This window comes from Rhinolophus ferrumequinum, chromosome 4 (assembly GCF_004115265.2).
Source record: "Rhinolophus ferrumequinum isolate MPI-CBG mRhiFer1 chromosome 4, mRhiFer1_v1.p, whole genome shotgun sequence".
In the NCBI taxonomy this organism is placed as follows: Eukaryota; Metazoa; Chordata; class Mammalia; order Chiroptera; family Rhinolophidae; genus Rhinolophus; species Rhinolophus ferrumequinum.
In genome coordinates, this window is record NC_046287.1 from 90,999,717 (window position 1) to 91,025,261 (window position 25,545).

At 38.9% G+C, this 25,545-nt stretch overlaps 2 protein-coding genes across 2 annotated transcripts in view; one reads left to right on the plus strand and one right to left on the minus strand.

The window, feature by feature from the left end:
* Positions 1 to 316: 316 nt before the first annotated feature.
* On the minus strand, positions 317 to 16,070 carry NHLRC3 (NHL repeat containing 3). Its single transcript, XM_033104541.1, has 7 exons — positions 15,764 to 16,070; positions 14,746 to 14,898; positions 14,293 to 14,440; positions 9,433 to 9,633; positions 6,231 to 6,322; positions 3,513 to 3,625; positions 317 to 2,498 (listed from the first exon to the last, which is right to left on the minus strand). Exons 1-7 carry the CDS (start codon positions 15,845 to 15,847, stop codon positions 2,246 to 2,248), a joined length of 1,044 nt encoding a protein of 347 aa, XP_032960432.1. The 5' UTR covers positions 15,848 to 16,070; the 3' UTR covers positions 317 to 2,245.
* A 336-nt stretch (positions 16,071 to 16,406) lies between these two features.
* PROSER1 (proline and serine rich 1) overlaps positions 16,407 to 25,545 on the plus strand; it is a 32,419-nt gene continuing 23,280 nt past the window's right edge. Inside the window, exons 1-5 of the mRNA XM_033104542.1 lie at positions 16,407 to 17,263; positions 20,168 to 20,233; positions 22,454 to 22,522; positions 23,700 to 23,794; positions 24,821 to 24,914. Of these exons, the coding sequence (XP_032960433.1) occupies positions 17,219 to 17,263; positions 20,168 to 20,233; positions 22,454 to 22,522; positions 23,700 to 23,794; positions 24,821 to 24,914 (369 nt within the window). The 5' untranslated portion in view covers positions 16,407 to 17,218. The remainder of the gene's footprint in view (positions 17,264 to 20,167; positions 20,234 to 22,453; positions 22,523 to 23,699; positions 23,795 to 24,820; positions 24,915 to 25,545) is intronic.

Sequence of the window (25,545 nt, forward strand, 5' to 3'; positions counted from 1 at the left end):
CCCAGGGGGTATAAGTACCCTTGATTGGGAGGGACTTCCTCAGAGCCACTGGCTCTCCGAGTTTCGTCCTCACTTCTCTCTCAAGTGTGTACTTTTCCTGAAATAATAAATAAATAAATAATAAAAATTTAAAAAGGAGAAGATATTCTCTCAGCATCAACCTGTGATTTCATGATTGTTGAAATTTTTCAGTGATGTAAGAAGCTATAAACTGCTTTTATAACAATAAAACAAATCTATAATTAGAGCCACATACTGCCTTTTCTTTCCAAAATTTTAATGTGTATTTTTAATAGAAAATACAAAATATTTCTCATCCATTTAACAAATTAATCCAAAAGAAAAAAATGAAATAACTTGATTACTAGTATGTTTATAAGTTTTTAGCAAGATACATAGAAGTAATATTTTAAACGTTTTATAACAATCTGGCATACAACAAATAAAACATTTTTGAAATGACAAAAACCAGTTTACCTAACCTGCATTCCTTCAAAGAGACATTTGTACTTCTTGTCCTGGCTTGAAAACAGAACAACAACAAAAAACCCCTCAAATTACTTTCTTTCATCCAAATCAATTAACTATATTGGCTAAACTGAATGAAGTTCACAAGGAACGTGTTGATAAAAGCGCTAAGTGCAAACAAAATTCAGGCAAACCTGACAGTATCAAGTAAATGGCAAGTTTAGAAGGACCTTTCATAATAAAATGCCTTTAATTTACTTGGCGCTATTATAGGTTTCAAAGGGCACACACGTACTATTGCACATCTGACCCTCACAGCATTCCTGAAGGAGGAAAGACAATGGCATTCCTGTTTTACTGAACAGAAACTAAGGCTCATTTAGGATCATACAGCTTAATCAGTGGCACAAACACACATATTAATGGCCTTGAAACGCGGGATAGGATTTCCTGTTGGTAGATTTAACTTCCTAGGTAGATTTACCTTCCTAACTCCATCAAGATATGATCCAAGCATCAAAAAAATGAGTTCCTGGAGGTCTGGAAGACAGACTCCAGTCATAGTAAGTGATAAATTCAGCTCAAGACTTCCCATGTGCTACACAATTTACAGTAACACTAGGATAAAAAGGAAGGCTGCTAGAAGGGAAGAGGAAGAATGATCTGAGAGACCACAACATGGCAAGCTTCCATCAGAATCTAGAACACACTGAAAAAAATGGTCATAACTGGAAAGCCAATTACTCAGCAAAGTGATAACAAGCGGACATAAACATAGAAAGGCAGGAAATTATTCATTTTACTAGCTCAGTGTTTGGCACACATCCCTATGTAAATCATCCTAAAAGTTCTTTGAGGTAGACAAATGTTAGCAATGCAATGAGTTCACGTTAAACAATAAAAAATAAGGAGACACTGAGGAGAGGCCCTATCTTTAAAGCTACCATAAAAAAAAATCCAGTTATTGGTAAAAATCCTTTTTGATAAAAGTGCTTAGATGCTAGTAGCCATTTTATTCCTACCTGTGAAGGTTGAGAGTGAGTATCTGACAGCTAAAGGACCAAAGCCAAGTGGGACCTTTCAAAGAAAGCCTCCCAGAGTTTACAGCAAGTTCATAACACTTTGGAACTTGTCTACTTGGACCGCATTGTTTTCCCCTGCTCAGTTTGTCAAGCAGGAGCTCCAGTGGACTTCCCTGCCAAGTCTCCATGATTCCCTGCCACGTGACGCTCCTCCTCCCAAAGTCCCACCACATTTGTGCACTGCTGTCACAGTGTTGTCTGTCTGCGACTCGCAAGGCACACACAGATAAACCCTGTCTCTCCAGTTTGGAATCTTCAGGACCTAGCATTCCGTGAGGACTCATTAATCATTTGATAGAACATGAACAAACTGGGGGTTTGCAGTTCTTCACATAAAATTCAATAAATTATCCTGAAAACCCACTTGTATTCCTTTTTCTCCCCCCTCCCCCCGCCCCTCAAAAGGGAGAATTAGTCTTTCCGGACAAAGAAGTAGGTTACAACCTTAGTTCCTCCTTCTGACCCCATTTTTTTAGTTACATTTCTTTTATTAAAATACCCTTATGTATTTACAAGTAAAATCAAGTCACAAGAATGGCAACAACATATATGATTCCTAATAACATAAGAACAAATTTCTCTGATACCATGTACGGTAAAAGTAAAGAAAGAAATTCCTGTGCTTGAACATTATTTTTAAACAATGAATTTGAAAATATGAACTTTCACTTGAAAGATTTCCAGGGAAAGAAACATTATGAATGGGATGAAGGGAAATAGCTATTCAAAGGGACATATTTTTGTACTTGTTTTGCTCCAATTTCTGCTACATAGATTGCTCCAGAATTCCCACTGACGTCTAAGAAATGAGGTGAAACTTGATCTGCTAATTGGATTGAGCTGATCACAGTACAGTTGCCAATGCTCCCTACAGGGGGCGCTGCCACAAACAAGAGCCTGCTAAGATTCAGCTGGGCTACAATCAAGTAATTCCCGTCAGGAGTAAATCTATGGAGAAAGACATTGCATAACAAATATATGCAGAATTAACATAAACGTTTATTTTCTCAACATTTTTATCCCCTACAATGCAAAACAGTAATAGGCACCCACTTGTTGAAGGTTTTTCCTTTCCTAAAGTTATTTTATTGGCCTTTCTGGCTGATACATTATTTGCACCACATTTCCCAGATTCGTAATACGCTGGATTGGTTTTTAATTGCCTCCAATATATTTACAATGTAACACACACACACCCTAACAACAATAAAAACAAGTAAAAACCTGTCACAGTGTTTCATGAATTTAGATACCAAACTGCTTATTGGATTGATTGATTCATTTGTTCTATAAATACTGAGTTCCTAATGTGCCTACACTATACAAGGTAGCAAGAATACGGTTGTGAGCAAGAAACCCAAATATCTACTTTCTTTTGCCTTTGTATTCTAGTGGGAGAATAAACAATGAAGAACTAGGTAAGAGATGAAACAGAAGGGCAAAATAGGGACCATGACGAGACCATGATGAAACCTTAAGTGAGGCAAGGAATACGGTGACGGGGGTGTGTTTGAGGGTTCGGCATGGGAGCTGGCTATCGTAAACAAAGGGTTACCAGGAGCAAGAACTGAAGGGGCTTAGAGAGAAGGCCAGACGAGTGTTGAAGAGTTCTTTTAAAAAGAATTTTAAATTGATCTAATTCTGTTGATGAGGGAACGAGATTTATGATGACAGACATAGCCAAAGATTAGCTTAAATTGAAAAAAAAAAAAAAAAACACGGGGAAAGGCTGTAGGGCGGGTCCAGCATATAAGACCTGCAATATTTGGGTCACTCAGTGCACAGGCAGTGCAGCTGCCTGGAATTTGAAATATGATTACATGTCCTCTGCATACTTGGTTCCTTCCCCTTTCACTGTTTAAAATTAACGATAAATATTTTAAACTTTCAGCTAGCTCTTCAGAGAACCTAACATAAAGCAAATAAAACAAGCATTTTAAATTTTTTTAAAAAAGCAATTACCTGACTGAAGAAGGTCCCTCTTCTGTGAAACAATTATTCCATTCTCCTAACCACTCCCCACTGTCTTTATCAAATACTTGAATTCTTTTATTTCCTCGGTCAGCAACCCACACCTGAAACAGAAAAAAAAAATTTTACTGGGAAAGATCCACATCATAATGAGAAGAAAAAAAAAGGAGGGGAGAGGATGAATGTTTATTTTCATTAATTTCACATACGTTATCTCATTTAGTACTCAGAGGACCCCAAAGAATAAGGTCTTAAAAGCCCCATTTTCAGATAGGAAATTAAAGTTCAGAAAGGTTAAAATACCATGTTTGAAGTGAGCTTACAAGTGGGAGAACCATTTATGGCCATCTGTATTAACCCAAAGCCTGTAATGCTCTGTCTGCTAGACTAAACCTTTGGATACTATAAAACTGGAGCACTCCAATATAACAGAGGATTTGTAGATAGTGAAGCAACAGCATTCTTTCATTCCTCTAACCAGCACTCACTGTCACTGAGTACTTGCAACTTGTCAGTTCCTGGGCCAGGTAATACAACAAAGACAAAGACAAGCAGCCTTGCTCCTCAAGAGCTGAGGCTCGGGGGAAGCCAGGTATTCATTCACACTGTGATCAATATCATTAAAACTGTACCTGCTGTAACGGAGGTATGTCCAAAGTGCCAAAGCACTTAAAGAGGAAGCTTGGGAGATTTTAGTAACACATAAAGAATGATAGCAGGCTAACAACAGCTTTAATTTAGGTTTGCTATTGGCTGTGATGCGTTAGTAAGGAAACTGTCGTTCTAAAACAGGAAGGTACATTCTAAATGACATTTCAAGTATTGTACTTGATCCCTGCAACCTATAGCATACATACAGTGAAATGGCTTTGAATGACACGTGGCTAGAGCTGTAGAGAGCCATGTAAGAATGGACTGGAAGGGTGGGCCTACCCTACTGACCTCCACTCCCCCACGTCAGGATCTGCAGATTTCTTAGGGTTGTGGATTCGGGAACTATTTGTTCAGGGTAACCCTGACTATATCTTTTTCAGTGCATGTGAGTTTTGGTAGTGACTGAATTCATCTCCAGTCAGAAACACATAAAGACTAACTGCAAAAGTCTATAGAAAGGCTATTGATCCCTAAGTAATTTCTCAAGATCTTTTCCAGATGCGTATGACTCTTTACTAAGGATGGGTTTCCTTAAAGATGTTTGGGATTACTATCTGAGTGACCAAGGAAGAGATATAGTTCAGTCCCTAGGACTGAAAGACATTTCAGATTGCTAGCATTGTTTTCCCTACTCAGTGGATTATGATTATGAGGAATCTTGTCTAAGAAACAAGTCTAACTCTGGAACTAATTATCTTTTCATACAGGGTTGGAATGATGATTAAATGAATTAATCATGTAAAATGCTCTGAATAGCGCTGCTGTTGTTATAAAAACACAAGTGTGTAGAAATAACTCTTTCGTTTTTCATCACTCAGCAATGCCAGAGTATCCCTATGAAATGATCTCCAAGGCCTCTCTCCAAAGGACGTTCGTCACCATGTTGAATCGACCTGGGTCTTGGATGCTCAGAAACTTGATCTTGTTCTTATCCCATGAGGAGAGTAGTGAATTCTAACTTTCTAATTCCCAATTTACATATAAAGTTCAAATGTTCAGCTACCTTCCTATTTTTGATGGGAAACACTTGAAAACTTTATGATCAAAAAAAAACATCCTCACTTTGTCAACATAGAAAGCCAAATCATAATCCAGAAAGTTGCTTGCTGAGCGCAGAATGAGAAGTGAAAATGGATTAAATTTCTCATGGCATGAAGCCAAGATAGTCTGATGCATCCACCGTTCACCAAGACATTAGTCATTTAACAAATATGCGTTAGACAACTACCACATGCTAGACACTAGATATAAGGCTAAAGAGATTCAGCATGTGCCCTTATACAGCCTACACTATGTTAGCGGAGACAATTAAATTGCTCTATTATAGCATGATAGTTACTGTAAGAGGGAAGTCCAGGCTACTATAGGAAAACAGGAGAAACTAATAGAAAACATTTTGGGTTTGGTTATAGGATGGTAACCCCAAAGAAGTGATATGCATGGTTAAAGGTGTGTAAAAGTACAAGAGGTCGTAGTAGACGGGTGGAAAAAGAAGAAATGGATTGTAATTTGTTGGTTATAGCTTTCTGCTCCCTAGAAAAGTACAGCTAGTAAAATCAAGAGTATGCCCAGGTGGCTGTTTTTTAAGCTTCCAAGATTAACCTCTTCCATCTTCCATTTGATCAATACATTTTAGAATTAACTTGGTTTCATTCTAGATTTTAAAATATATTTGAATACTCATAGTAGTTTTCCTAGTAGGAGAGCAACTCTTTTTTTTTTTTTAAGATAACATTACTTATGCTCTGTTCCATCATTTGTTCCTTCTGTCTTTTAAGTGACATAGGAAATCTATTTTGCTGATTTCTGAGTATTTGGGAACTCCCTTCATTATAGGAATCAAATATTTAAACGGAGTATGTGGGTATACCCAGCCCTGAAGGAATTGTCCAGACACACCCAGATATACACATCCACTAACACACATGCATATCCACATGTCCAGACACACACAGGTGCACCAAGATCCCTATATACAAGCCCAGATACACACACCTAGACACACATAAACATATTCAGGTACACAATTCCAGATAAATGACACTGTATTTTTACCCGACCAGCTGAATCCAGTGTAACACTGTGAGGTATGTTGAACTTAGCAGGCTCTGTCCCATTTTCTCCATGCAGCCAAAGCATCCTGAAATCTACAAATGGTAAACATATATGGTCAGAGCAACATACAGAATACCTAATTCTGAATTTGCATATTCTATTTTATGTCATAGGTTATAGCAAATTATGTTATAGCAAATTATTCAATTATAACTTCTTTCCTCACTTTCTGTTTATATACACATTTGCCTAATTCTTATGTTTTACAAAAAAACACCAAAATCCATTGTTTCAAGCAATTAATCTATAATACTTCTTCAATGATTATCTCCATGTGAATTTTTCATCACTCAAAATAATTGCTTAGGGGCAGCTGGATGGCTCAGTTGGTTAGAGCGTGAGCTCTGAACAGCAGGGTTGCCGGTTCGATTTCCACATGGGCCAATGAGCTGCACCCTCCACAACTAGACTGGGGACAGTGAGCTGCCACTGAGCTTCCGGTGTGTGTGGGCGGGGGGGGGGGGGAGGTTACGGATGGCTCAGTTGGTTAGAGCACTCGAGCTCTCAGAAACAAGGATGCCCGTTTAATTCCCATGTGGGATGGTGGGCTGCACCCCCTGCAACTGAAGATTAAAAACAGTGACTAGACTTGGAGCTGAGCTGCGCCCTTCACGGCTGGATTGAGGGACGATGACTTGACTTGGAGCTGATGAGCCCTGGAGAAACACATTGTCCCCCAATTTAAAAAAAAAAAAGCTCTTTTTTTCAAAATCATTGTTTAGGGTTCATGTCAACCTCTCCCTCAAACTGGTTCCCCTTCCCAACTAACATGTTCTTTGGTGTTACCATTCCTCTGAGCTTAAATATTCACATTACATTTTTATAGTTTATCTCCTTTATTATCCTGTAGTGGGTTGAATTGTGGCCCCCCGAAAAGATATGTCCAGTAACTACTATGAAGGTGACCTTACTGGAAATAAGGTCTTTGCAGATATAATTAAGTTAGGAATTTTGAAATGAGATGATCCTGGATTTAGGGTGGACTCTTAATCCAATGACTAGTTTTCTTATAAGAGAAAGGAGAGGGAGATTTGAGATACAGAGAGAAGAAGCCCATGTGAAGACAGAGGCAGAGACTAGAGTGACATTGCCACAAGCCAAGGAATGTCTGAGTCACCAGAAGCAGGAAGACGCAGGGAAGGATTCTCCCCTCGTGCCTTTAGAAGGAGAATGGCTCACCCTAAAGATTTTAGACTTCTGGGTTCCAAAATCCACGAGAGTATAAATTTCTGTTTAAGGCAGTTTGTAGCAATTTCTTGCAGCAGCCACAAGAAACTAGTGCACCTATATTCAATCTGTCTCCTAAATCTGGTTCTTTCTTTCATAATTTTTTTGATTCTTACTTTATTTTCACCTCACCTCCCTTGAACTGTCACCAAACAAATTCAGTTACTAGATGATAAAATAACTACATATAACTACATAACCTCCAAATGACAGAGCTTACTGTAAGTATATCCTGATATCATACTGTGTCTTGTAAAAACTCTGTAACATCACTTTTCTATTAAAAAACCTCAGAGACTCTTTACAGGCAAAATTATGGCTTCACATTATGGCTTAGATATGCTGTGGAGGACAGACTGTTCCATGCATGACATGACCTATGCGCTAGATCTGGGCCAGAACAGAGATTACCGCCCGTAAATCCCCTGGGAGACTGTCTGAGCTTCCCCTCCCCTACACCCCAAGGCTGGCTCCTGGAACAGGCAGTTCTCTCCCTCCGCAAGTGAGGCCTTTACCCCTTATTTGGGAGAGGTCACCACCAGTACACCTATTTATCCTGCACTATTCCATTATAGGTAATTCTTTAGCACCTGCCATGCAGCCTAGCGGACATCCGCATCATCTGGCTGCCGCCCAAGATATGCTTCCTATGTAAGTTTCCTTAAACTCTTGATGTAATGCTGGAGTTGTCAGCCTCTTTCTTTGGTCTCTTGGCCTTGGGAAATTTTCCCAACATAAGCTCTCAAGAATATCTCAAATCTTATTTTCTACTATTCAAAAAGTGCAACCTAAGCTTCGTTCCTAAAGAAGACCTGCTGTTATCACCTACAGACTTTGTGTGATAAAGGCTTGTGAACCCTCCTCCCATCCCGCCCTCCTCCCCTCAAAATCAGTTTAGTGCAAGAATTATTTCCTTCATGAACTCTTGTCCTACTTCTCCGGTCAACAGTTGTTTCTCCTCCTAATCTTCTTTTACAATTTTATTCGTCTTATTAACAATCAGTAGCATATAGTAGCATTTAACTGTTTCATGTCTAATAAACCTGCACCTACCGTACTACTGAGGTTGCAAAGCAGGGAATTCAATAAAACACTTGCTGATCAATCAACCTGCAAGGTACCTGCAGCTGTAGGATGCCAGGTTTCTAATCCCTCAACTCTTAATTGGCTAGAATAACCACTTATTTCTTGAGCCCACTATTAGTTCTCATACTGCCTCCGGTTCATTTCAAAGGAAACGCCTAGCTTTTGGTGAAGAAGCAAGTCTATTGTCAGAATCGTTAATTACTGGCCATCCCACGGATCTGTTCTGGTTTTGCCCTAGAATACACATGAGCCCTTTATACACAGATTCATTGTCACGTGGGGAGTTATGCGGGAGACCCTGCTCGCTGCGCCATTTGTCATGCAGGGCGGCCTGCGGGGTCTCAGCTCCCGCTCCCCACACAAGAACGCAGGACATGGTGAAGCCAAAAAGGAACACCCACGGAGCCATAGATACGGGAGTCATGCCACTATATTCTCGCTGGCGGCTGAGTGGAGACACAGGAAGCAGGAGCCACACTGTCCGCAACCCGCCGTCCTAACTGCAATCCGCTCTTGCTAGCTCAGCCACCATCTTCTTGCTAGCCCCCCCATTTCCTGCTAGCGCAGCCACAGCAGTTATATTAGTGGCCAATGGCTCACTGGTTACAGCTGACGGCCAACTCACTGCTGATGGCCATCCAATCACAGTTGATGGCCATTTACTACCCGAGTGAGCACCTTTCCACGTGAGGCTGAGAGCCTGGAAATTGCACTCCTGGCTCTGTCCCCACATTTATATACAACAGTTACAATATTATACCAAGTATCAAATTAAATCCAACTTATTAAATAATATTCTTATAATATCATATAAAATTAAGTCACATACCTTGGGACAACTTGATCAATCTGTTATTCAATCCTCCATCTCCATCCACAATGTAAATATCTCCTGTGTCCTCTACATATAATTCTGCAGGGTTATCAAACTGCAAGGGATTCAAACCAGTGCCTTTTTTGCCTGGGGTACCCAAGACTTGAACAAGATCACCGAAGGAATTGTATTTCTTAATAGTATGACCATAGAATCCTGTAAAGACATGCGCATTTCACAAATATAACCACTGTACAAACATTCCTGTTTTTCAAGTACAGTTGACCCTTGAACAACGGGGTGGGGGGAGGTGGTTAGGGGTACCAACACCTGCACAGTAGAAGAATCCATGTTTAGCTTTTGACACCCCCAAAACTTAACTGCTAATAGCCTACTGCTGACTGGAACTTATCAATAGCATAAAAAGTCAACTAACATATTTTGTATGTTATATGTATTATACTGTATTCTTACAATAAAGCTGAAGAAAATGTTATTAAGAAATCGTAAGGAAAATACATTTATAATATTTATTGGAAAAATCTGCATATAAGTGGACCTGTGTAATTCAAACCCATGTTGTTCAAGGGCCAACTGTAAGCTGAGAGCAAAAATTGACAGAATTAAACAGTAATAAAAAGTGAACAGGCTCAAATAATTAAAAGTTGTATTTGATAAGCAATAGAGTTTCTTCATCAGTCATTGCCAAATATGTTAATGAAGTAAAATCTTAGGTACTGCAAAATAAGTAGATTCTAAATTGAAAGAAATAAAACTTAAAAAGCTGACTCCTTCTACAGAAAGCTCATGTTAAATTATTGGCACACCATGTTCTGTTTTAATCTTATTACCTTGAATAAGCATTACTTGTAAAAGGAAATCAAGAAGGAACTGGAAAAGAAACAATTTATATTTGACAACTGTTATTGCACTCGTTCAAGTGCAGATCTCGAATTTCAGTCGGTCAACAAAAAAGTGCTCTATAATACAGATTTGTTCTTAAACTACATTTTCGGGATATCAGAAAAATGGTGGCATGAGGGGTCCCCCTTGATCTCTCATCTTGAAGTTACAAGAAGTTGGAATCTCTGCACAACACACACACAGACGCCTGAGAGATCCATGCATTGAAACATCTGAAGGTGGGTGAATTGGGGCAAACAGGAGGAGGGAAGGGAGAAGTGCCCACAAAGGTGCCACAGAGCTCACTGCAGTCCTGGGAGAGGGGAGGATTGAGACCGCAGGTGCACTGTCTGTGGCCCACAATCCTGCCTAAGTGATCAGCTTGATACGGTTGAACCCAGTGATGGCGCAGAGACCCTGGGGCAAAGACCAAATACAGGACTGCGACAGCTGTGGTCTAGGAGCCCTCATTGCCAGGCAGGAAACAAAGCCAGGGGTCCCGGCTACCTACCCCCACCCTCCCAGTGTGAGTAGTGGGCCCCAGAAGAAATTGTAGCAGGGAGTTGTTGGGTTAAAGAGCAGAATATCTACAGTCTGAGAACTAGAGAAACATTTCCTGAACGGCACACTGCGGCTAATCTCGTGATAAGGGAGATGTCCATGTGCGGCAGCTGTGGTCTGGCAGTTACCATTACCAAGAGGAGAACAAAGACCAGCCACCTCTCCCCGACCCTCACATATCCACCTTTCAGAGCTGATCGCAGCGGGGGGGGGGGGGGGGGGGCGGTACTCAGGGCCACAGTACACAGAGACTGAGGCGCACAGCTGTGATTCTAGCTACGGGGACAGCATCGAGATTTCAGGGGCTCAGAATTCCATCGCCCACACATTCTCCCATGGGGGTGGTGCCCTGAGACCAAGATGACCTGTTCACAGAGGAGACGCCCACCTCCCCAGGAAATCTCCCACCATGCAAGAAGCCAGAACAGGGCAAAAGAAAATAAAATGCTCCAGAACTACTGGAAAACAAAAGAAAAACCCCTTCTTATCAACCAGCTGCAGAATTCATTCCAGTAGATACCTAGGAAGAGAAATAACCCATCAGTTACCATGAACAACCAAGGTAACAAGGCAGCTCAGAAAGAAAATTAAAACTCTCCAGCAAATAAAATTAACGACATGGAAATGTGTGACTTAAATCACAGAGAATTAAAGACTGCAGTTCTGAAAAAACTCAACGAGATGCAAGAAAACTCAGATAGCCAGTTTAATGAACTCAGAAATAAAATCAATGAACAAAATGAATACTTTACCAGAGACTGAAATTTTAAAAAAGAACCAAACAGAAATTCTGGAGCTGAAGAACTCAATAAAAGAGATGAAGAATGAAACAGCCAGCTTAGGAAATAGAGCTCACCAGATGGAGGAAAGAATTAGTGATATGGAAGACAGAAATCTGGAAATGACACAGATGGAAGAAGAGAGCGACTTGAGAGTTAAAAGAAACGAAACAACTCTACAAGAACCATCTGACGCCATCAGAAAGAGCAATATATGAATAATAGGTATAGCAGAAGGAGAAGAGAGGGAGAAAAACACAGAGAGATCCTATTCAAACAGTCAACGAGAACGCCCCAATACTTGTTTAGAACTGGATCCTTGAATCCAAGAAGCAAGCAACACCTAATTACCTCAATCCTAAAAGGCCTTCTCCAAGGCACATTATATTGAAACTGTCAAAAATTAATGAAAAGAAAGAATTCTCATGGGAAAAAGATGCAAACCTACAAAAGGAAAGCCCATTAGATTATCATCAGACTTTTCAACAGAAACTCGACAACCTAGAGTGGAATCAAATATTCAAACTATTGGAAGAGAGAAACACTAGTCAAGAATAATATACCCAGCAACTGGATAAAGAAGATGTGGTACATATAAACAATGGAATATTACTCAGCCACAACAAAAGATGAAATACTGTCATTTGCAACAACGTGGATGGATCTTGAGATTATCATGCTAAGTGAAATAAGTCAGACAGAAAAAGTAGAGAACCAAATGATTTCACTCATAGGGGATACAAAAAGGAAAACAAGAAATGAACAAGACAAACAAGTGAACAAAAACTCACAAACACAGACAACTGTTTAGTGGTTACCAGAGGGTAAGGAAAGAGAGGGTGGTAGAAGAGGCTAAAGGGGGTCAAATGTATGGTGATGGAAGGAGAACTGACTCTGAGTAAACACACAAAGCAATATGTAGATGATGTTTTATAGAATTGTATACACTTGAAACCCTATATAATTTTACTAACAAATGTCACTCCGATAAATTTAATAAAAATTAAAAGAAATAATAAACTACATTTTCTACAAATGGAAACAAATTCAAAATTCAACCCATTAAGTTTTCTTTCCTAAGAAGGGAATAAATCTTTCCAAATCACTAGTCTCTTATCTTCTCACATTAAAATTTCTTTGGGTTACAATTATCTTCAAGCAAAAATATAAAGCAGAATATTAACAAATAGGGAAAAACCATAAATCAGTGAACCAAAATCAACATGAAGGCATACCAAGACCAGTAACTGGTAGTTGTTCAAAAGATAAACTGGATACACTGCGCTTAATGGAAATAAAAGTGAATTACCTTCCATTACAATTCTATTTTGAAAATTATATTTATTATTATACTTGATTTGGAAGCTTTAGCGAAAGTTTGTAGCAATAATAAGAGAATAAAACATTAAAGAAAGCAACCTCCAAAGTGTCTAATGAACTAGCAAAAGGATAGAATACTAGTAATGGCTTTTCTTAAATGGCTGATTTGCAGCCATGTTTTTATCAAAGGGAATTTATTCCTTTGAAAAATGGGAAGAAACACAAAAACTGTCTTCAGATCTGTGCATGGAAAAAAAAGCTATATTGGAAAGAATGAAGAGATCATGTGTGTTCTTTTTATTTCTGGAATCAGTGAAGTATTTTATTTTTAAAAAATCACATGAATGGTATGAATTAAAAATAAAAGCCTTTAACAGTGAATCCAAAAAAAAAAAAAAAAAGTGAAATAGTTCAAATTTTATTGCCATGAACTCAGAGGTAATCCAGATTTTTTGGTTTAAACATAATCTTACCATCCAAAGTACAGCTTGAAATAATATATAAGGCATTGGCTGAGGCTCAGAAACCTTTTGGGTTCTAAGAACAGATGTAATCGTACTTTTAATAAACTGAAGTCTCATTAATTCCAAAATAGCATGTGAATTGCCAGATCTGGGGAAATAGGATGTCCCTGAAGATAAGAATGTAACTGGGCCAAGGAGTAGTACAAATATTGTCTTTTTGATCCCATTCATTACCAAGATAATGCCAGGTTATCTCTGGTACTGTCTTGTTTTAAGCCACAAGTATATTCAAACAGCTACCTCTGAAAATTTATCTCCATAGCGGTAAGTTCAACTTGTGGTTACTTTTGTTTTTCAGCACATTATACTAAAATATTTGACGGAAGGAAGATTTCAGCGATGCGGTGACTAGTCAGTGGGATTTCAGAAGGGTTAACACCAGCAGTGTTGGGCAACAAAGCAATTCTGGTTTCTTAGTACAATCTCTTTTGAAAGAAAACTGGTAAAGGAAAATGAGAAGCAAGGATTTCATTCATTGGCTTTTAGAGCTTACCATTTTATTTGACTCCATAGAAGAGGTTTAGACTTATTTAATCTGAGAAGAGCAACTGATGCTTTAAAGAGGAAAAGACTCTTGCCAAGTTAAAAGAAAGATCATGATAATTATAGCCTTATTAAATGTCTTAATTCTACAGAAGTACACTATATTTTTAGAAATAAGTGATTTCATGAACCATTAAAGAAATTACGACTGGATTTGGTAACTCTGATTTTAAAATGTACAAGCAAGAACATGAGCAAAGATGTAATTTCTAGCAAGATAATTTAATAGATATTAGTACACATACCACTTCCTACATCCGTGATCCAGACAGATTGTTCATGTTGTGTACTGGCTGCAAACATACCATGAGGTGTGTCAACTGTGTAATTCCAGGATCGTAGGAAATATCCATCCTCTGTGAACACTAATACCTTTTGGATGTTATCCCCTCTCTGAAGGTATACAAAAATAACTGCTTAGATAGGATCAGTTTTAAGGAAGTAATCTTTATTTTGGCAAGGAGAAACAAAAATTAAAGGTTAATCAAGGAAATTAGTAACGTTTAAAAATCCAGCTTCAAAACCTAAAAATATTAATATCTACCACATTCGAAGCCAAAATACTCACTTGAAACCAATTCAAGAAACAAATCCCACAATTGGCATAATATAAACGTATATGGTTACTTAGTACAGTAAAACAGGCTATTGTTTCCTTTGTGTTTATAATTTTTTTTTTTAATACTGATTTTACTTACTTGGGCTACGTAAACCAGTCCATTCAGGGAGTCAACTGCAACACAAAATGTTGTTCCAGTAAAGTATTCTGAATTCTTAGGCCAACTCACATCCAGCCGGTAAAGAATTTCCTCAGTTCTCCAGGAAATTTGAAAAACAAACTCCCTGAAAACCTTAAACGAAATCAGAAGATTAAGATTCAGTTTACCCTCTACGTTAAAAAAGGAAAAAAAGGTTTTACCCATGTCTTGACATCTGACCCAAAGGTCAGAAATGATTGGGAAAAAAATGGCCTTATACGTTTAAAGACCAAGGCAACCACTATACAAATCTGCAAACTATTTGAGGATGTAGTGGGAGCAGGGAAAGAAGAGAAAATAAGGAACATGTCGGTGTACTATACAAAATGCTCCTCGACTTACATGCCGATAAGCCCATCATAAATTGAAAACATGGTAAGTCGAAAACGCGTTTACTACACATAGCCTACCCAACAGCATCGCTTAGCCTAGCGTATCTTAAACGTGCTCAGAACACTTACATTAGCCTACAGTTGGGCAATTATCTGGAGTTCCCTTCATCTCAAGAAGCCTTCCTCTTCTCATCAGAGCAAAGACACAGATGTGTGTTTAAAAGACATGATGGAACTCGAAAAAAAAATCCAAAAAAAGAAAAAGTGCTGACAACACAGTACAATATACTATTAATATATAGTATCCGTTGTTTACCCTCCTGATCCTGTGGCCGACGGAGAACCACCTAGCATCATGAGAGGTAGCATACTTGTCCGTCGATGTACAGTGTCTAGTGAATCGTATCGCTTTGGCACCATCATACAGTAGAAAAATCACAGGTCAGGGACCCTCTGTACAAACATTTTAACACTAAGAGACAAGGCAACACCTGGGGGTTCCGCTCCCTCTCCCCCCAGGTTTGAGACAAGCTAGTGTGCCCACCACCTCCACCCCAGGAGGGCAGCGTCGCCTCTCAAAAGTGTATCCACACACCCAACAACCATTTCCTCACAATTCAACTCACCGGGGAACCACAAAAACGCGAATGCAAAACCAGATATACAAGAAAGAAGCCAGCACCCGCTGCACAGAACCAGAATCTCGCCATGACGAAACAAGAAGCCCGACCAAGTGGAGTTTCCGCAAGCGGCTGGGGGCAGCCGGACAGCCTCAGGTCCACACGGTTCTTGATGCACAGAGCATCCGGCCCCTGGGCCGAAGCTATTACCTCCAATCGTACCCCCCCTGGATGCGCGGGGTTTGAGAGCAGGAAGGGAGCACAAAGAAGGGTGAAAAAAAAAATTAGAACTCGGATTCCCAGACAAGTCCTGGGTCCCCGCCCCCATATCACGTGCTTGGGCTGACCCAGTGACCACCCTTTCCCGCCCCTAGGGGAGGTCGACGCCGAGGACTTCTCCGTCCGCCAAAATAAGGGCACCCATAATTGTGCCTTAACCGCTCGACGTTGATTCTTTTCAAATTCAGACTGATCAAGCAGAAGCTCTCACACACAAACCCCAGACACAAGGATGTGACCCTCCAAAACCGACTTCCAGGTTCTGCAAAGGATTTCATCCGTATCGGATTCCCGGCTATTCTGGCATACTCTATCGACACCTATGTTCCCACACAAGGACCCCTCCATTGGCTTCCAGGAGAGAGTGGCCTAAACTGGCGGCGCAGCGTTGAGTTTACTCGCGCGCGACGGGCTTCATTGAAGGCCCACATGATCCGGTGGGAACTGTAGGGGTAACCGGGAAGGGCTCCTGGCAGCGTTGGCGCTGCGGTGTTCCAGAATCCCCCTGCCCGAGACTGTGTCCCCCTGGCCCCGGCTCCCGGTGCTCTCGGGCCGCCGATCCGCTCCCGGAAGCTGTGGCAGTTGGTAACAAAGAGCCTGCCAGGCCGCCGCTGCCCGGGCTGTGGGACCCAGGAGTCCGGCGGAGCTGCTGGGGGTGAGCGCAAGCCGGGCCATGAGTCCAGGTTCGTGGCGGTGAGAGCTGGCTTTTGAAGCGCCGGTGCGGGCGGAGAGGCCAGTGCCTGCCTCCTCGCCGTCCGCGGGACTCGGGGCGCAGGTGCCCCTGCTCTCCCCGCCGCTCCACCCAGGAAGGAGGCTTCACGACCGACCCCCGGTGGCGCCTGGCCTTCAGCTGCAGGGGACCGACTCTCAGCCCTGGCCGCCAAACCCGGATTTCTCTGCAGGACTCAGAGGACCCGATTCTTCTCCGGGGTGTCCTGAAGCTTTGTGTAAAAAAGCTGGGGACGCCTGATGGTTTTTGATTTTAGTAAAAAGTTTTTATAATTCTCCGTTTTTAGAAATTTTTGCAGAGTTTGAAGTACTGTCTACCTCTTCGCATCCTTTCTCCTGCTCCTGGAGTCTTTTTCTCCTCAGCTATAACCATTTTTACTATCGAAGCTGACCAGGGATGAACGTTTTGTAATTGAAAGTACAACTTATAACCACGTCGAGAGAGTAGTCAAGATGGACAAAAAGTCCTTTGAAACGGTGCTGGATGAAATTAGAAAGGTAATTACACTTAATTCCTTAAATCATTCTATGAGCGACGAATTCTTATGGTTTATTCTCTTTGAAGAACTGCGTGCAGATTGTGCAAAATGCGGGCTTTAGGATTGCAAAGTTGGTTGGAATTTTAACGTATAGTGTAGGAGCTTATATCTTGATACATTTCGTGACACAAATAGAAATCACGTTAACGCTATAAACATCTTGTGAATCAGTGCGGTTTTATGGAAATTATATTCAGAGTCCTCCGTTCCGAAGCTGGCTCTACAAATCTTTAACAGCTCCTGTACTTTTGGATAAGTGATTTTGAATATTTCTGAACCGATTTCCTCATCTTTCGGTAACATGGAGAAAGTTCTTTTGAAAGCGGTAGTTATTATAAAAGATTTTTCACATTGAGGATTGGCAGACTATAATGTTGCCTGGGCAGGACAAAATTATTGCTCTAATGAAGTGTGGCGTGAAGTTTAAAAGGCATGATGATCTCAGGAGTGAGCTTCAATAACTTGAATTCCAAAACTTTTTCTGCTTCCCAAGTTTTTGCTTCTTTCTGAGGCCATTGTATGTAGACTCCCAGAATGAATCAGACAGCAAAAAAATTTGGAATGTAGCCTTGAGCGTAACAGTACCTCAACTGCAAAAGTAAGAGTTTACCTAATTATAACTGAAAGCATTTAACAGTTCTTATGCTAATAGAGGGTCCTTTGCATAGAACTTCTGGGCAATTACCTCATTTCCACACCTTTAAGACCCTTCACTGACCTGGAAGGATTTGTTACCCTGTGCTCTGGTGCTTATTTATTTCAACTTATGAAATTATTAATAAAATTGCCAGTGGACATGTTGATTTTCTTCATTCTCTATAACGGGAGATGTTGTTTTTCGTCATCGTTTATAAAGCTTTTTCCTTTTTCAAGTTTGCATGTGAAGTGAAATTTGCATATTAGACAATGTTGACTGTTCTTTTTTGAACAGAATTTCTGCTTTTGCAAACCCAGTTTGTCCAGTTAAGATTTGCAATAAAATGTCAGCTTGCTAACTCATATTTAGGATTTGCCAAAATTTGTTCATAAGCTGATAATAATTTAACTACTGTTTATGAGAATATAATTTGTGTATTCAGGTTAACCAGTAGATTTCTATTGTTGGAAGCTATAGGGTGTCATTTTGCATATTCCTTCCCTTCTAAGTTGTGAAAAGATCACATGGTAAATACTGATGCGGGGAATAGTAAATTTTCCTTTTTTCTGGTTTACAAACAAAATGTGTTTTGCTTTCTACGCCAAATAGTTAGGTGCATCAACATTGTCTTAGTCTATTAAAATGGGATAAAAACAGGCATATCTAAATATGAGAGTTACTATTGTTTTTTTTAAAGGTACTCTTAGACTTGGTAAATGTAAGTCAGTTTAAGCCAGGGAATCTCTTCCTGAGTATCACCATAGGTCCATAGGTAATAGAGGCTGTCACTAATGTCCTTTAAGTAAAGGTGTGTAAGAAGACACTAGGACGGGGTAAGGAAGGAGGGGAAAAGGCAACATTGAGGAGACAAAAAGGAGATAATGATAATAGCCATGATTATTGAGCACCTGCAGTGTGTGCCTGTTCTAAGCACTTTCTAAGTGCTGTTTGATTTGATCCTCCTAACCCACGAGGTGTAGGTACTATGCTCTTAATTTTACAGATGGCAAACCTAGTCTCTGTGAGCTTAACGAGTTCGAGTTACCCAGCTGGTAAATAGCGGGGAGGTCCAATGTTCAAATAAAGGCAGTCTGACTCCAGAGTGCCATGCTGTTGTGCCTGGGGGTACAGCAGGCTCTCGGGCACTGATGGAAGCATTGAGACATGTCTTGGCATCAACACAATCCAGGATTTTGTCCAGAACTTGCTTTTGACTGTGTTCAGTAATGATAATCAAACTTCTAAGAGTACATTATCCAAAATACCATCTCCCCCTTCAATGAAAATTAAACTGAGCACTTTGGATGTTTTTCTTAGTTGACTGGTTGTAGTATTTTCTCCTAGCAGAATATGTGGAAAGTACAAATCCCATTGCTTTATAGTAAAAGCAAAGGGGTTAGTTGATTTTTAATGATTAGTAGTTACCACATTGTGATAATCTGTTGTTTCTATCTCTAAGCTCAGCAAAGAGTTGCAAGGAGAGCATACGTGATTTCAGTCAGCTCTATAGAGAGTGCTGGTTTAAGGCCACTGGACCTCTCATTGAATTTCCCATTGATAGATACCATGTGAGGGAAGGAACCATTGTTTACTGAATACCTATTATGTGTCATATCTATTCTTGACTTTTAATCATCATAGTAGCTCTGAGGTAGGTAGTGAATGGTGTTCCCTTTTATGGGTGAGGAGGCACTTGGAAATTAAAAGGCCACACTGCCAGTTAGTGGCAGGTGCACAGATTGAATTCAGGGCTCTCAGACTCCTTGGGTTCTCATATCCCTGTAGAAATACTGAGAGTCTCGACTAGTCCTCGTCTTATTCCTATTTCTCTATCACTTAGCCCATAATAGATGAGTAATAATTGTCTGATGGATGAGTAATGTCTGATAACATTTAAGCTTCTTAAAAATGACAATTTGGTTGAATTGGGGATGTTCTAAAACTCTAATTGCATTTACAGTGTCAAATCCTATCCATTATAATTCTGTTCCTTTTCTGTGTAGGAGTGAGTAGGGAGGCCCAGGGTGGTTTTCCTGATGTCTCAATGTATCCCTTATAGCATGGAACCTGGAAAGGTAGAATGTCATGTTACCACAGTCACTCTAGCTGCCTCTGCATGCTGGGCTGAAAAAGGTCTTCCACTGTTTTGAGTTGCTTAGGCATTTTTGTTATATGCAAATTACTGTTCTGTTTACATAATTAATGCTGTTTTTCTATGTTTTTTAGGCTGTTTTGACAGAGTACAAATTAAAAGCAATTGAATATGTGCATGGATATTTCTCAAGTGAACAGGTATTCCTGTTTTGTTTAAGCAAAAGTTTTTTTTTTTTCCATGATGTTCTGCTTAAGGTCTGTTTACTTGCTGGCGAAGGTCAGAATTGCTTTTTATTTTGTTGCTGTGTTTATTCAGGAACTTTAGAAGCTTTCAGTTTTGGTAGAAAACTTGACAGAATTTATAGTTTAGGTATTTGATAAACATAGCCTCTTTCACCACAGTATCATGTTAACATGATTTTAAAGTACAGTATAAAAAACAGCAGTTCAAAGTGTTTATCATTCTGGGCACAGTATCATAAATGTATAAACCTCTAATGGGAAATATACTCAAATTTGTATAGTACTTACAAGTCAGTAATTGCAAAATTTACCACATATTATAAAAGAAAACTTGAATAAATGGTGAAATATTTTATTTGAAGCCACTAAGTAAAAATTTTAGCAATAAGAAAAAATAGTACAGTATCTAATAAGTAGTTTCAATAACTGCCAGAGGACCAATGGTAGTTTAGTGAAAATGGTTACCCAACTTTAGGGGGAGTTTGCTAATTTAAAAAAATATGTATGCATGTACACACACACACACACACACGCAGAAGCCAGATCTCTGAGGGACACTTGGAAAATACTTGATAGGAAAATAGGGCAGAAATAGAAATATACATCTGGAGAACAGTTCTAAGAAAGGGTAGGAATGAAGATAGGTAGACAGTGTATGAATCTACAGATTGAGTTAGTAAATGCTCTAACTTTTCATCTATATTTCAAGATGTTCAAAGTTTGAAGCTTAACCCTGTAGAAGTGCTGCCTACGAAATCCTTAAAAGCTACTGTATGATTTGCATGTGTTGCTGCCTGTTTAATGACTGTTTTTCAGCTATTACTTTTCAAAATCACTGTGTGCTTTTTTTTTCATTTAAATGGTTTGAAAAGATTTATAATTTCTCACAGGTAAAAGGTTTTCTTTGGTGTTTTGTGTGTGTGTGTGTGTGTGTGTGTGTGAAATTTTGTGGAAAACTTTCCTTGGTGGTTACGCCACTTTCTAAGGGTGTGACCTTCTAAAGCCTACTTTCTATAGTGAAGATTTGTGTGTGTGTGTATCAGACATGATAGTTTGTGAAGTTTCATGGCTGGTAGGGTAAAGTGCCAGGTAGCATTTACTGTTAAAAACATTATTCCTATAAAAGTAAGTACATACAATACACTCTTACCAAATTATCTAGAAAGTATGCATAATACTTATTGGCTATTTTTATATCTTTAAAATGAGTAAAGAAATATTTTTACTCTTCTACATATACCTCTCCAGTTTATAGCATTAATCTTCCTTTGTAGAATAATTGAGACCTTAATACATTTTCAGGAATGCACAGTAAAATAATTCATTAACCCACATTTTATTACCCCTCTTCTTGAGGGTGTTTTGTTTTTTGTCTTTTTTTCTGGAGTCTCCTTGGGGCAGTGAACCAGGGTGGTAGTGACCACGCATAGACTTGGATGTTGTGATCTTGATTCCCTGCTCACCTCTTACTAGCCATCTCTCAGTATCTCCCTCACTGGTGGTGGGAGAAAGAGCCTGACGCTCTGTGCTCTCAAAATGACCTATCATTTAAAAGCTGCTGGAGTAATTCATGGTGTTGCCTTAATTTAGGGAATAGACTTGTAGTATAAATGTGAGTATTATGCCCTCCAGATTTAAGTAAAAGAGTGGAAGTTAGTGGACCTACACTAAACTTTGTGATTGATTAAAACTGTCCCTCTCCACTAAATTTTTAAAGTTTTCCATTCATGACATATCTGTATATTCCTAAGCTGACATTTTATCTGCATCTAGTCCTTTTCCAACCTTCCTTTAGGTACTTTCTTTTTCCTGTACTCATACTTTTCTTTTTTTCTAAATGAGTGCTGTTCGAGACTTTCTGTGATGATGTAAATGTTCTGTCCTCACTGTCCCTTTTCGTAGCTACCAGCTTCTATGGCTGGTGAGTACTTTAAAATGTGGCTTGTGCCAGTAAGGAACTCAGTTTTTCGTTTGATTTTATTTCAGTTGATCTGAATTTAAGTAGCTGCATGTGGCTACTCTGTTAACACAGTCTAAACCCTGGTGCCATGCTGACCCCTCATCATGTGGGCTCAGGAACACCTTTTGAATAGTAATTCTAAGTACTGAAATAAACCTTGCAGAAATGTTTGTAAGCACATTGTCATTAGAGCTCAATCACTTCTTTGCTTTCAGGTGGTTGATTTACTGAGATATTTCTCCTGGGCGGAGCCTCAGTTGAAGGCAATGAAAGCATTACAACATGTAAGTAACTTATTTTTCCTTAGAATGGAGAATTTAAGTATTTTGAATTTTCCCCTAGTTTTCTGGAATACATCTCAAGTTGTAATTTGTTTGCCTTAGAAAAACTGACCCCCGAATTTTATTATACTTTGATTATTCAAAATAACTTAAAAAATTAAAACTTCTCAAACTATGCATTCAAATTGTGTATAGTATACTGTTAAGTTGTACACCCTAGAGTCCTAATTGGCAGATTGGAGGAGAAAATATTTATAGGCAGGCAAAACATAGGATTTGAATTCTTAAGTATTTTTATGCACTTTCTTCTGTTTTGGGATATCTTCACCCTCTTCCATTTGGTCTTAGAAGATTAGTCAGGTGGGTTTACACTACATTGTTTGGACAATACTGTCCAAATAAACTTTTAGTGATGATGGAAATGTGGTATAGTTTCATTATCCAGTATGATGAAAAACCACTGGCTTTTGAGCACTTAAAATATGTCTAGTTTGCCTAAGAAACTGTATTTTTAGTTTAATTTTCATTTAAACAGGCACAGTTACCTGTTGGCTGCTGTGTGGATAGCATAGTTTAAAGCCTAGATTAACAGAGGTATCTAATTTAAACAGCATCCAGCTATATAGAAGATTTTCCTAGGAGTAACAAGCGTGGGTAGCTTTAAGGCAGGGCTGTCCAAACTGCAGCCCGTGGGCCAACTGCGGCCCGCAATCCATTGTTAATTGGCCCGCAGCAAATTCCAAAAATATATTCAGTTTACTTAAATAAACCAGGTGAGGCAATACGTACTTCACCTCGAGTGAGTGGCCCGGCTGTTTGTGTATTTTACCATATATGGCCCTTGGTAAAAAACGTTGAAAAAAGTTTGGACACCCCTGCTTTAAGGGAATCTATAGATCCTTAGCTTTCTAAACTAAATTGCCTAAGAATGTGTGTGGATCTGTTACTGTAGTGCAGGGGCACATAGGAGACATTGAAAAATGTGGATAAAAAAGAGCACATAGGAGACGTTAGAAATAGTTACATTGAAAAGCTGAAATGCAGGTTAGGACTTACTTTTGGGTAAGCAGTTTTTACCTCAGATATTTATGTTATGAACATTTATGTCTTCTCCCAAAATGGACATTTGTGGCATGAAAATTTCTCATGTTGAAATTAAGATTATTTTTTATATTAATAGAAAATGGTGGCTGTTCATCCAGCAGAAGTGGTCAATATACTCAACTGTTTCACCTTCAGTAAGGACAAACTGGTTGCTCTTGAACTGTTAGCTTCGTAAGTATTTCTTTCTTTCTTTTTTTTTTTTTAATTCATTGGAGGATATTTGGAAGACTTTTTAAGTGTCTTTTAACTCTGTGTATTAATATGTCAGAATTATATTAGTCAATGGAACTCTAATAAAATCTGTGAAAACATAGAGCTGAATTTTTACATCAGAATATCTGGTGTACTTATTATATACATGATTACAACTTACAAAATAATGGGACTTGTCAAGTTTAGTTATTTATTTTGATTTGTCTGTATTTCAATGACTTGCTTTGCCTTCCTGCTCTGAATAACTTGAAAGGCTCGTTGATAAAGCCATGGGATTTATAGTTAGATAGGTTCTGCCACATTCTGACAACATGATTTTTTGGCATAATATATACTTACAATATATACTTATTCTTTCTGGACCTTATTTTTCACAGTTGTAGAAGTAAGGATCTTACCTACTTAATAGGGTATGTGAACTTTAAATAGTGTAAGATATGTGAAATCACCTAGCATAACATTTAGTAAATGATTATGACGAATGTAAGCTCAAAGGGAAAAGGAACCTACTCTTTTGCATAAATGGAAGTCTATAAGTTGTTTTATTTTTAACACATGCTTTTTTAAGTCATTTATGTATTTGTAGATGTCCACAAAAACACAAAATTAAAATTTAGCATAAGGTAAAACTTCATCTTTAGATCAATCATGATTTTCATACATTTAACACATGCGTTTGTTCTATTGCCATAGCTCTCCTAACATTTATTGAAAGGGTATATTTTCAAGAATCTCAAAACAGTGAATTTTATTTATAGTACTACATTGTTACTTTCAGGTAACCAGATAAACCTCAATTAAGTTATATTTACAATCTTTATATAACATTATTTACATTCACCAATTAAAAGTAAATAGTCACACTATTCTCCCTATGTCATGGGGAAAAGCTTACTCAGACATTTGTGTGGTAAACAGAGGTTGTTTGCCTCTGTATGTTGTCCAAGGTCTTAAATGAAAAGCTAAATTGTATTTCTTTGATAGAAACATTGTTGATGCACAGAATTCTCGTCCCATTGAAGATTTATTCAGGATAAATATGTCTGAGAAGAAAAGGTGCAAGAGAGTACTTGAACAGGTAATTTTCTCAAGATTGCTGTATAAACGATATGTTGACTTTTCTGGGTGTTGGTGAAGAAAAAAGCAATCTTATTCCTGTACTTTGATGAATAATCTGCCTTTGATGAATAATCCTGTACTTTGATGAATAATCTGCCTGCTGTTATGTGACAGGTTGGTTAAGAGTGACACCCTTGCTGTCTGTGGAGGAGAAATAGACCTGAGTGAAGGGGACACTGGAGGATGAAGAGATGGTTTAAAAGTGAGAAGCCAGTTGGCCACTCACTTGACCCTCATGGGGTATTTATTCTCAGTCCCTTGGTAGCTTTGCCATGACTCCAACCTTTTGTCTTTAATTGTATTTGTTTAGGAACTTGACTTTTTGAATTTGCGTTGTCCTGAAGCTTGTATTAATCAAATTTATAAGAGATGAGTAATAAAGCACAATCTAGTATATTAATTTAAAATCTCTTAAAGAACACAGATTTGGCTGTTAGCCACTCGTGCGCCAATGATTAAGAGACAAGAGTTGGTAGAAAGAAAAGGAGGTTTATTCAAAACACCGGCATTCTAGGAAGATGGCGAACTCCTGTCTCAAAGGCCATCTTCCCCATTCCTAAACCAGCCAGAAGGTTTTGTACGCATGGGAG